Here is a 13192-nt window from a genome sequence, read left to right as displayed (position 1 = left end):
GTTCTTATTCCAGTTCGTGTGAAATGATCGGTTGGTTTTGCCGTGATGTTATTGGCTGTAAGACTCAAGTGACGTAAGTCGTTCGTGATTGGTCTGTTTCGGTCTGTCGGTAAAGCTAGGTTGTTCTTTTTCGGTCGTTTGTGATGTTTATGTCGTGAATGAGTCGTTTGTATGGGGCGGGTAGTTGTTGACATCTGTTTAGGGGAGTCTGTTCTAAGTTAGTAAACCAGCTTTCCAGAGTCAGTCGTTGAAAATAGTCAGTGCTGTAGGTTAGGTATTGCGCAGAGTCCCAGTCAATGTTGTGGTTGGTAAGTCGATGGTGTTCAGCAATGTGATTGCTGACATCACCTTTCCTCGTCGCCCGTCTGTGTTCAGTCAGTCTTGTTGTGAGGTTTCTGCCAATCTCACCGATGTAGGAGGCTTGGCAGTCGGAACAATTGATCTTATAAATCGTTCCCTGTCTGTTCCTCGGTTCGTCTTTGTCTTTAACGTTGGTTAGTAACTGACGTAGTGTGGTGATGGGTTTGTGGGCGACGCGGATATTGAAGGGTAGTAAGATGCGCGAGATGTTTTCAGACATACCTTTTATGTACGGTATGGTTGCTGTAGTCGTAGGGGTTGCGGTGTCGTTTGTTTCGGTAGTGGTAGTGGGTCGGTGAGTGTTTCGTCGGATGAAGTCGTTGTTGTAGTTGTTCTTCGTAAAAACACGGTGAAGGTATTTGTTCTCGTCGGATAAGCTGTCTGTCGAGTCACATACTAGTTGTGCGCGTCGTGTTAGAGTTCTGATAGTTGTGGCTTTGTGTGATGTAGGGTTGTAGGATGACTCGTCTAGTAATCTGTCGGTGTGTGTCGGTTTCCTGTAAACTGTCGTTCGTAATGAGTTGTCGTTGTGGCTTACCAGGCAGTCTAGAAAAGGAAGTTTGCCATTTTCTTCGACTTCTCTGGTAAACTGTATGTCAGTGTTTTGTTCGTTAAGGTGGTTGTGGAATTGCCTCCACTATACAATCAACGTCACTACATGACAGCAACTTGACTAAAGACGAACAACGCGCACTGAAACGACTGAGAAACGACGAGAACATAGTTATCCTACCAGCCGACAAAGGACGAGTTACTGTTGTTATGGACAAAGCTGACTATCACGACAAAATGGACGCACTAGTTAACGACAAACGAACCTACGAAGAACTCAAACGTGACCCAACTCCTGCCCTTCAACGTAAACTCAACAGTAAACTACTGACACTCAAGAAAACGAACGCCTTTGACAACCAACGGTACTATCGACTGAGGTGCTCGGTACCACAGCCACCGAAACTCTACGGTTTGCCGAAACTACACAAACCTGGTTTCCCGATGCGACCTATTGTTTCTTTCTGTGGCTCTCCCACATACCAACTATCCAAGTACCTGACGACAATACTACAACCGCTAACCGACAAATCCAGACATAAACTACAATCCACTGAAGACTTCATTAACGTTACGAAGACTGTTCAGATACCTGACGACTACAAACTAGTGTCATTTGATGTGAAATCACTGTTCACAAGTATTCCACTTCACGTATATGAGAACGATCCTTCGCAGTAAAGCACTATTTGAGCAATAGTGAAAATCAGACCTGAAAAAAATTTCAGGCCTGTACGGGATTCGAACCACTGACCTCTGCGATACTAGTGCAGCGCTCTACCAATTGAGCTAACAAGCCAACTGGGAGCAGGCCATCAAATTAATTCGACATAAACCCGTAGATGATAAATCAAACGACAACAAACATATGAAACATATGTGTGAACTGCGGTTATGAGACGTATATGAGAACGATCCTTCGCAGTAAAGCACTATTTGAGCAATAGTGAAAATCAGACCTGAAAAAAATTTCAGGCCTGTACGGGATTCGAACCACTGACCTCTGCGATACTAGTGCAGCGCTCTACCAATTGAGCTAACAAGCCAACTGGGAGCAGGCCATCAAATTAATTCGACATAAACCCGTAGATGATAAATCAAACGACAACAAACATATGAAACATATGTGTGAACTGCGGTTATGAGACGTATATGAGAACGATCCTTCGCAGTAAAGCACTACAATGCACTGAGACTGCAATCCGAAAATCTACCGAACCACTACCGCTACCGACAGACGACATCATGGACTTGCTAAACATTTGCCTAACGTCTACTTACTTTCAGTACAACGGTAAACACTACAAACAGTTACACGGCACTGCCATGGGGTCTCCAGTTTCTGTTGTTATAGCAGAAATTGTGATGCAGAACATCGAGGAACGCGCCCTTTCGACTTGCCGACAAACGATACCGCTTTGGTTACGTTACGTTGACGACACATTCACCGCCGTTCGACACGACGAAATTGACGCATTCCACAACCACCTTAACGAACAAAACACTGACATACAGTTTACCAGAGAAGTCGAAGAAAATGGCAAACTTCCTTTTCTAGACTGCCTGGTAAGCCACAACGACAACTCATTACGAACGACAGTTTACAGGAAACCGACACACACCGACAGATTACTAGACGAGTCATCCTACAACCCTACATCACACAAAGCCACAACTATCAGAACTCTAACACGACGCGCACAACCAGTATGTGACTCGACAGACAGCTTATCCGACGAGAACAAATACCTTCACCATGTTTTTACGAAGAACAACTACAACAACGACTTCATCCGACGAAACACTCACCGACCCACTACCACTACCGAAACAAACGACACCGCAACCCCTACGACTGCAGCAACCATACCGTACATAAAAGGTATGTCTGAAAACATCTCGCGCATCTTACTACCCTTCAATATCCGCGTCGCCCACAAACCCATCACCACACTACGTCAGTTACTAACCAACGTTAAAGACAAAAACGAACCGAGGAACAGACAGGGAACGATTTATAAGATCAATTGTTCCGACTGCCAAGCCTCCTACATCGGTGAGATTGGCAGAAACCTCACAACAAGACTGACTGAACACAGACGGGCGACGAGGAAAGGTGATGTCAGCAATCACATTGCTGAACACCATCGACTTACCAACCACAACATTGACTGGGACTCTGCGCAATACCTAACCTACAGCACTGACTATTTTCAACGACTGACTCTGGAAAGCTGGTTTACTAACTTAGAACAGACTCCCCTAAACAGATGTCAACAACTACCCGCCCCATACAAACGACTCATTCACGACATAAACATCACAAACGACCGAAAAAGAACAACCTAGCTTTACCGACAGACCGAAACAGACCAATCACGAACGACTTACGTCACTTGAGTCTTACAGCCAATAACATCACGGCAAAACCAACCGATCATTTCACACGAACTGGAATAAGAACATTCTACTGACAACAATCACTCACTTGACTCTGATGATGACTTCCGCACAGGTTGTCGAAACGTCAGTCACTGCCACCGACAACAGTCCTTCTCAGGACTACACTCACCCGGACGATCAGACTACACCTTCACATGTTACCCCCCGGGTTCAAACCATTTACTGCATGTACGTGTCAATAGGCATCGGCCAAGTAGATCTACACCATACATTCAAAGATGTTAAAGGCAGACCAGGCGAAACAGTTGCTAGAATAACCCCATTCAGTTGGACCTGGGTAGGACCCGTTGACAGCCAGAAAAGCGGAAGTCTACCGACCAAATTTACGTCTACCTACTTTGCCAGAGAGCACCGAGAGGAAATAAATGAATTTAGTGGATTGCTTCGAAGATTCTAGCAAGTTATGAAAAGCAAATGGTAAAAAGAATATTATGACTCCTCACCCTCAAATAAGACTTCGCTTATCATTTCGATCATTTACCCAAACAACTGAGGACTTTGGAGGACCTTTTCGCAAAAGCGGTACTTATATCTTCTCAACTGCTTAGCCACAAGGGCGGTTCATTTGGAGATGGCGCTCGGATTAGAGACTGATTCCTTCCTGAATGCCTTCTACAGAATGGTCAACCGAAGAAGACTTTCTAGGGAAACAGAACAAAATTCGTCGCCGCAGAAAGGGAGCTGAGAGAGTTCGTTGAACAACTGTATCAGAGTAAAATGACCCAATCCATAGGCGGCGCGTTCAGCCTTCAAAGAGTTCAGGCTAAAATGACAAAAAATGTAATGCGATCCGTTGAACGGCTGTCACGCAAGAGGTCATGTATTTGTTACATTCCTGGCCAAGACAAAAGATTGGCCTTGACCTCTTGCGTGACAGCCGCAAAGGATCACATTACATTTTTGTCAGTTTTTAGCCCGAACTTTTTAAAAGCTGGACGCGCCCCCTATGGCGGGCCAAGAAAGAAACTTTGAGGAATTAAATTACAAGGATAAAACTTTAAGATGACATATATTTTGGTTTGTAAATATATCATACAACACCTTTTTAAAGGCTTTTTAATAGGTTGTGACAGCTGTCTAGGGGTTCGCATTGCAATTTTGACAAAATAGCCCAAACTCTTTTCAATCTAGACGTGCCGCTTATGGTGGACCAAGATAGAGGATTGGAGGAATTAAGATAAAAGGATAAAGCTTTAAGATGATGTACACTATGATTTTTAAGTATACACGGCAGACCTGTTCATAGGCCACTGAAGTTGACCTTTACTTTACCTCCGCAAAAGAGACACGAAGTACTTTATTTCAACTGGTCACTATTCAGACTAAGACATAACGACATAACAAGAAATCAATATTTTCCAAAAGATCAAAGGACCATCTGCCAGCACACATAATTTAAAAGCGGGATTGTATCGCGTTTTAGCGTGCGAAGTTGCCGAATTTGCATAATTTCTCATTGCTTTAAGGGGGACATCGGTCATTTAGGCGTATTTTGAACTTTTCTATGTTTCGGAGAAAAAAAAAGCGCGATAGAACTTTTGGATATAATTTTCGAAAAAAGTTCATTAAAAGGGTCCTTTAGAAAAAATAAACGAATTACTAAATTTTGCAACTGTCGGCGGATTCTAGATATTTACGATCAGTGCCTCTTAAGAAGCGGTTAAAGAACTCAAGAAGTGTGTTTCTCCTTACTTTATAACAAAGATTGCGTTCAATTCCCCACGCATTAATTTTCAATTTTCAAATGAAACTTTATTTCAAAAGCGAACGACAGCATCGAAAGCATGCTCTATACTCTCCTAAAGCACACTTGTTAGAATACATCAAGTATTTTGATTGGTTAAACACGGACTAAAGTTGTCAAAATGTCAGATCATCAAATTTCACAAACCGAAATAGTTCACAAACCAAAATAATTCGGCAGATCGAAGTTTTGAACAGTTTTGCCTAAGGTTTTTCAGTCTCAATACGGAATCTGAAAGTGAAATGATCAATGAAATCCTGCCGAGTTGTGGCGTAAAAGAACAACCAAGTTTTTTTCACATGAAAAAAAAAAACCAACTGCTCAAGAGGTGTGTTTTATGAATTAACGACAGCCGAATTCCAGGAACATGAAAGTTGCTCGGGACGAAAGCGCCGTAAAACTAGGCAGCTTTGACTTATGTGGCCTTACACGCAGTCAACACATATGAAAGGATATCATTGCAAGCTCTTATTTCAGTTCACTAGAAGGGCGGACGCTGTAATTTCTAAGACCTGATTCACAGCCATGACTGGAAATCGTCCTCTGCTGGCCGCAATGGATCTTAGCGTGATCACAGTCGCTCTGGCACAGTCATGATTTGTATGTATTTTAACAATTATACCTGTTTATATTTTCCATCATTCCTGTTTTGTTCCGATTTGTTTTTGAACTCTCTATATGGGTAAGCTTCGAATCAAATTTGCGTGAAAACCTTGAAACCTTGGATTGTCCATTTCCGTTTTCTCTCAAAGGATTTTTGTCTTTGCTCAAAGTTAATTACGGCGCTTGCCATATTTAATCATATCTCCAGATCGGACACTGAAGAATAAGCTTACTTTGTTACAAAAGCTCTTAGGCCTTTATGTTTTGTCCGTCGTTAAGCCTTTGATCCATGTCTTGCATACGTCCCGAATTGAAATCTTTAAACTAACTTCATTTTCAAAGCGCGGATAATCTGAAACAAAGGAACGCTTTTCTCAGAAAACGCGTCCTGTAGCAAAGGATCATTTTTAAAAGATAAAGCATATACTTGATCCACAACAATATCGACGGGGAAATTGATCGTATCAAATATAAATCTGGGAATAAATTCACCCTTTGTGACGCCATTTCACAGGGCGGGGTGTTTTAAACTTCTAAGGGTATATATACAAATATACAGTGGAATTTTGACCAGTAAGATAAGAACAAGTCTTGCTCTTCATCAAAATAAAGAAAAGCGAGGACTATCCTCTCTTAAGAAAAGCTAGAAAATTTGGACATCTCAATGGCATACTTAAAAACGTTGACAGTGAACGATCACGAGTAGCCGATGATTGAACGCGAAAAATGAGCATTACCTGTCACGCTAATGGTTAGAAGTTTGTTGCGAAGTTTCTTACTTGTTTTCTATCAGCTTTTATCTCTGAGGAACTGGAAGAATGGTATTCTTAACGTATGTTTTCCTTAGCTAGCACGAGATGAGATTTTGTTCCGAATAGAGTCAAAACACAAAGTATTTAGCATTTTTTTTATTCACTCTTGAGTTCACTAAGGAAATATCGATGTGAAGTTTACGTATTTTTCATCTGATTGTTGTTAATTATTAGTCCTGAGAGAAGAGCAATATTAGCTAAATGGACCTGGTGAAGTATGAAATACTTTACCTGTGGTGTATAGTCGTCCTTTTGCTTCAAAAATGATTTTTTGAGCGATTTTGAATAAGTTTGAGTTCGTCGTTAATGTAACGTATTAAAAGATAGACAGGGGTGGAATCCTTGTTTTGAAAGACTTCCAGCGCCCAAGCGATTTTTCTCCTGCAAAATCGCATCGCTCCGCTTTCAAACTTCGCAGCATTAAGGTCAAAAGATTCACAATTGTCCTCCAACATTCCAATCGAAAATTCATCCAAACGGACCGGAGCTAGCCCTCGAAGAAAATCAAAATCCCACAGTATTAGAGCGTCCGGGATGTGTAGCAAGATTCTCAAGTGCCAGCCAGAAACCTTCACGCAGTTGCCCTTTTCTGATTGGACGACGATATTTTGAATTGGTCATTTGTTTAACTTCGTTCGTCGATTGTCAGTTTAAGTTGTTCTGCTCGTATAGATACAGACTGAATTAAACTCCACTCAGCCCTATACTTTTACAGAAAGATATCTTTCATCTTTAACTAATAGTTTTTGAAAACTGCATCAGTTCGTTAAAAAAAAACTAAGTACCATTGGATCGAACCTGATTTAGACATGGATGCTTGTCATCAAGGGTGTTTTTCCTGGCTTCGATGATCCAGAATACCTTTAGAGGGTTTATAGAAGAAAATAGTCTTGGTTCACGGGAGTGAGGAAACTGTTTTCAGGAGGGTTTTTGTTTTTCCCTTTGATTTTTTTAGTTCTCCACCATGTGTCTGTCTTTTTTCGCTTTCTTTTATCTTTCTTTTCTTTATTTTTTTTTTAATCCGGCGAGCTAGAGTTTGACACCCACAATAAATAAGCACCTATCGGCCTGAATTTATTGAAGCTGAATATTCTGATTGAGTTACAATTTCACTGACTATTAATGCTAAGCGAGAGCACTATACTACAGCTAGGAACACCTAATTGGCTGAAAAAACTACCACACCTAAAAAAATGGATGGTCATACTGTCAGTGATAAAAACCATTCTGATCACCACTGTCTTTCTCTTTAATTTCGGGTATAGAGTAAGGACATAACAGTCTTTAAACATTGAAACAAACTTAAACTATAATTTACTCATTATCTTAATGCAGTCTAACGTTTGTCTTTCTAAAATATGTTACTTGGATTCTCGTTTTATTTGTCTTCTAACATTTTGCTCTTACGTTTTAAAATCAACGTAGAGCTGTTCTCCTTAGGAAAAAAGCCTGAAGCGTTCACTGACTACATGTACTTAGTGAAATGAAACCTTGTAATAAAGTTAAAATTGCACTGGAAGAATAATAACCAAGGCAGTGTACTATACTAAAACTAAGTAAAACTTATTGTCGGTTCTTGGGTATAAAACAAAGAAATAGCAGTCTTCAAACATTGATTCGAATAGGTTTGTCTTCTTAAAAATCCTACTTGGGTTCTTGTTCATGAGTGGTGTTTGTTTGTAATCTAGTGCTTTTCTTCTACGTTTTAAATTGATCGAATGCAATGTCTCCAGTCGGCAGACTCACCCATACCATGCATACACATCAACACAAGTTGTACCACTGTTGTCTTCCTCTCCAAGATCTATCAAATCCTGTCCGTACCATATCTGCATCTCTTGGTTGCTCAAAACAGACAAAGGTTTGCTGAGGTTGCGAAAAACCAGCTCGGTTGAATTATGGTGATATCCAGCAAGACTGTAAAAATGAATTTTGTTGTCAAACCCTCCGGAAATGAAAGCTTTCAACTCTTCAGCAGGCGGCAAGACAGGTTTCTTACTGGCATCTGTAATGATTGTCATCAAATTTTCTCCATATGTTGGCCAGGTGCAGCCCCAGTAGGATGCATTAGTGACATGGTTGCAGCGCACCGACCCTGATCTGTGAATAAGCTTCATTGTCTTTACTCGTCCACTCTTTTTCATATTGAAGGAGCCATACAAATTATCTTTGGCTCCAAAGCAGACGAGTTCTTCACCATTTATCTTTTGCCAGCTCCCTAAGATTTAATAATAGGGATAAGACTAATAGGATAGGTAGAAAGTATTGAAAGTTCAACTGTATTATCTATAAAGCTACTGAAAGTCAATTAATGTTGCGAATGGTAACTAACAGCCAATTGCATGATAACAAAAAGGGTCAACCAACGTCATTTTCGGCGTCGTGATCTTATTATTTGGTTCAATCCATTCGCATTCGCCGATAAAAACAATTTTGTGTAAGGGAGAGAACGATTCGTGTCAATGACTCATCTTCTCCGAATTTATCTTTTTATTGGAATTACTAAAAACAAACCCTTTTCGTTTCAATTCACTATATTGCAAAAACATTGCCCCAAGATGATGTTTTTGTAAGTTTAAAAAAAACAGTCAGGATAAAAGAACACGTTATGGAGGCAGTTGGGTGAAAAATGATTCAAACAATCCAATGAAACAATTTACCTTCACAATAAGCCTCGATGACCTCGCTTTTCTCTCCAGAGTTAATCCAGTATTTTCCATCAGCCATCTCGTCGCCTTCACTCGCTTTGATCTCACCGCAAGTATCGGCTGAAAGTTCTTTGATAGATCCGAGGGGAACTAAGTCGGTAAAAAATATTTCACATAAGCAGTTTAAATTATCATGTAATTCGGGGATTCGGGAATTCAATATGTGATTTCAGTAACTGATAAGGAACAACAGGATAGGAAAAAGGGCTTGCACTTTCCCTGCCTGTATAAAAGCAGGTAGAAATGAAAACGGTGCTGATTCGATTCGATCTAAGAAATAAGATGGTAATCAATAACAATGACACAGACACACAGGCCAACGTTTCGGTATTATTGTGGGACCATTGTCAATATCACACTGCTGTTGCGATTCCGGAATGTCACTTCTACATCTGTCCTTCTAGTTCAAAAATCTTACAAACTATGAAACTATCACAGAAATCAACCGCCTCCCGGTTAGCTCAATGGATAGAGTGCTGGAATTTTGTACGGGAGGTCGAGGGTTCGAGCCCCGGCTCAACCAACACTCAAGGTCTTAAAATAATTGAGAAGAATTTGCTACCTTTCTAGAACATCAAGAAATGGTTATATATTCTAGTCTTCTCGGATAAGGACGAATAAATGGAGGTCCCGTCTCCTGCAAGGTTGGAGTAGGAGACGTTAATTTCCAACACACGAGATTACTGTGTGATGGATGTCCTCCCCTGGGGTGGGGTGGATGGGAAAGTGAGATCAATAGACTGAAGCGGCTGCCAGAGGCGCCTGATATGCTGGCGTCTGTTCTCAACCTTACACTGCACCCGTTATTCAGCCTCTGGGCTGCAAGTGGTCAGATATAAACTATATTCATATTCATCAGATCATCCTAAGGCTTGAAAGTTCTATCTTGAAATAGTGTATACCTCTGAAATTTGAGATTTCTCTAATCGTGCAGATTTAAAAAAAAAAGGGAAAAAAGTCTGCCCCGCAGAATCGCAAGTGCAAAAAGCTAGTTGAGGGAACTTCAAGCGTACCTCTGTTTATAGAACGTTTCATGTAAAATCGCCGTTTATCTGGAATAAAATCTTCTGGTGTTGCTTCCTTAGTGCGATCGTTCAGTTCGCAGATGTTTTGACCAACAACCACATTGTAACTCTGACACGTGACTTCTTCCTCACACCGGAAATAACACTCAGGCAACCCAACCCGATACACTTTAAACATGTGACCTCTTAGGTTCATTCCACCAATTGATTGTTCCTGCTCATGACACTGACCAATAGCGTCAAGTATACCAATCCGGGAAATCAGAAACATGATAGTAAGCCACAACTTTGGATTCATTCTGAGGTGACTGTGGGTGGCTTTTGCTGCGTACAGACTAAGTACCTATAAGCATTGTTAACTCTCCAAAGATGAACTTATATATGAGTTTTGAGTCAATTAAATACGTCAATTTACTCTACTTGAAGAAATGACCGTGTTCCAATCGAGATTTTGAGAAACTAATCATTGGCAGCACAAAGATGTGACACTACAATATAAGAAAATACAAAACACTACATGATAAAACTGCATTTACAGAAGGTTCGCAAACCCTGTATCCTAGGTGTGTGCAGTAAGAGTTCATTGAATGATCCGAGATTATAAATGTTTATCAATGTGCTGCTTGAATATATACTTGGGTTATTAATAATGCTACTTGGGTAATAAACAGTTTGCATAACTGACAACCTTATACGTTATCTTCTTACCTACTTTAGAAGGGATATGAGATGATCTTTAATCTTTATTTCTGTTTCTGTTTCTGTTTCTAAAGATTTGTACATTGTTCAGGTGGAAAAACAATAGTAATTCAAAACAACCAGAAGAAATTTTAGGGTCAGATCTTGATAGAACCTTAAAGTCAGTCGATGATTGTTGGTTTTTAAATTACTGGGGCCTCCAAATAAAAATCAATACAAAACGAAGTATTATATATGCCATAAGAAGGTTTTGTTATGTAAAGCTTACCCAAACCATTAAGCTCCAAACCACAATCCAGCCCGAATTTGTCAGTCGGAAAATTGGTCAAGACCTTAAAGAATGTGAGACCAAACCACAGCTGGTTAATCAACAGTGTGTAGTGTACCAATTTAAATGTAACCTGTGTAATACAGGGTGCTACGTTGGTTACACACGCGGGCATTTATATGCCCGCGTGGATAGTCAAGAGCAGCCCATCTTCAGTACGCAAGCACTACGACAACGACCACGCAGGTGCTGTCCCTGAGGACCTTCTTAGCTGTTTCAAAGTTCTCAAGAAGTGCATAAACAAATTTGATTGTCTTGTCAAGGAGATGCTTTACATCCAAAAATTAACACCGAGTTTGAGCGTGCAAACGGATTCCATCCGTGCTAAAGTATTTGTGTAGCTACCTCCCCTATGTAAATTAGTTGTTACTCTTAAGCTCGCATTTGTTTATAAGTGAAGCACCTACGGCTCTGTCATACTTACCAAACAAAACATGCACCACATACAATTTTCGAAGGAGTAATAATATAATTGTCCCGCGATTTAACTCGCAGTTTCTTAAAAACTCCATTAGCTATAGAGGCGCTATACTCTGGAACGCTGTCTCGTAACATTTCATAGACCAGTTTTCAGTTTTTTATCGCAAAGTGAAGAAAGACTCTTATTTTAAGGATCTCGATTTTAGCGCACAGTCAGTCCAGTCACTACCCAGGCACTACCAAGATTTTAAATGCTCTTAACTATTTTTATGTTTTAAACGCTGTAGTCAATTTACTTAGAGATGAATAATGTAAATCATTTTTATTATTCGTACTGTATATTTTGTAGAGTGATTTTAAGGGACACTAATCTTATTGTTATTGTAATCATATTCACACGACTCCACAAGCCCCCCGCGTTAAACCCCATCGTGTTTAAATAAAAGGATATGATTGATTGTTTGATTGTTAATTTTATTTTCATTGGTACCCTTGCTAATGGTGTCATGAAGTCACCGAAACGTCGGGATATTATATCGCTTGTTTTTACCTGTCTAAGTTTTTGGATAACAAGATATTTTCTGGCAAACTCGACAACTGAACTAGAACGCTCTTTTTCGTGCCCAGATTGTGTCAGCTATGTATGTTATAGAGCATTCAAGAAGATAAGGTTGTTTTCAGCTGCACCTCGAGCAACTCTTACGCTTTTCTCGTCCTGTCCCAACTTCCAGCGCGCAACGTACTTGATAAACGCACGCTGGACAAAATCGCAAATTTGTCTAACTGTCCGATGATAATTTTTGCAAATTACCACAGTCTCCAAATAATTATTGACAGTAAACCAAACATTATATGCTATAACTTTGCATTTTTATGGAAAGCTTACTCAAAGGAATAAAGGAAAGAAAGTTCTCATGCGATCAAATGATCTTAAAAGTGCAATAAATATATCTTTCCTTACCTTACCTCAGCTCAGAAATATGTCTTTAAATTTAGGGTGGGTTTTACTAATTTCAGTGATGGAACAGTTATGAGTACTTTATCACACGAAACATGCGATGTTTTTTCTTGATTTTGGATTCTATTCTCCAGCTTCCTGCTTGTCTCTCTATTTCTTTCTCATGCAATATTCATTGCACCTAATGGCTAGCCCCAAGAGCTTTTCTGTCAGGTCAACATGTTTTAACATCTTTCTTATGTTTGTTTATAAATTCTGCCAGAAATCTAAATTATTCCTGCATGTTTATTAGCCAAACGCTATACTGAAAGCACAGAGAGGTCAAAAAAACTTTACAAAAGGTATTCTTTTCGTTTTTCCTCTTACAAATCGCTGCGCCTAAGCTGGCTTAGACGAGTGTTCTGTCGCACTTTGTAATAACTGTAGCACTTAGCCGTCAATAAGACTTGTCGCTCTTCCTAATAAAAAAGCTGTAGCAATTTTTGATAACAGACTATCGTTCTTTGTAATGAAGTAAGCA

The 13192-nt window shown here is 40.0% G+C and overlaps 1 protein-coding gene across 6 annotated transcripts in view; it reads right to left on the bottom strand.

The window, feature by feature from the left end:
* Nucleotides 1-7759: 7759 nt before the first annotated feature.
* LOC148716672 (uncharacterized) overlaps nt 7760-13192 on the bottom strand; it is a 53607-nt gene continuing 48174 nt past the window's right edge. The window contains exons 1-6 of one of the 6 annotated variants that reach the window (XM_088744344.1): nt 12681-12831; nt 11235-11298; nt 10976-11034; nt 10256-10610; nt 9195-9332; nt 7760-8752 (exon numbers count right to left, since the gene is read on the bottom strand). In XM_088744344.1, the coding sequence (XP_088600470.1) occupies nt 8277-8752; nt 9195-9332; nt 10256-10565 (924 nt within the window). In that variant the 5' untranslated portion in view covers nt 10566-10610; nt 10976-11034; nt 11235-11298; nt 12681-12831 and the 3' untranslated portion in view covers nt 7760-8276. Of the gene's footprint in view, nt 8753-9194; nt 9333-10255; nt 10611-10975; nt 11299-12675; nt 12832-13192 lie in introns of those variants that run through there. The other 5 variants (XM_088744343.1, XM_088744348.1, XM_088744345.1 and 2 more) reach the window with 5 other exon arrangements.

Source organism: Stylophora pistillata, chromosome 14 (assembly GCF_964205215.1).
Source record: "Stylophora pistillata chromosome 14, jaStyPist1.2, whole genome shotgun sequence".
In the NCBI taxonomy this organism is placed as follows: Eukaryota; Metazoa; Cnidaria; class Anthozoa; order Scleractinia; family Pocilloporidae; genus Stylophora; species Stylophora pistillata.
The sequence above is the reverse complement of the archived record's forward strand: the minus strand, read 5'-3'. Positions and strand labels throughout refer to the sequence as shown.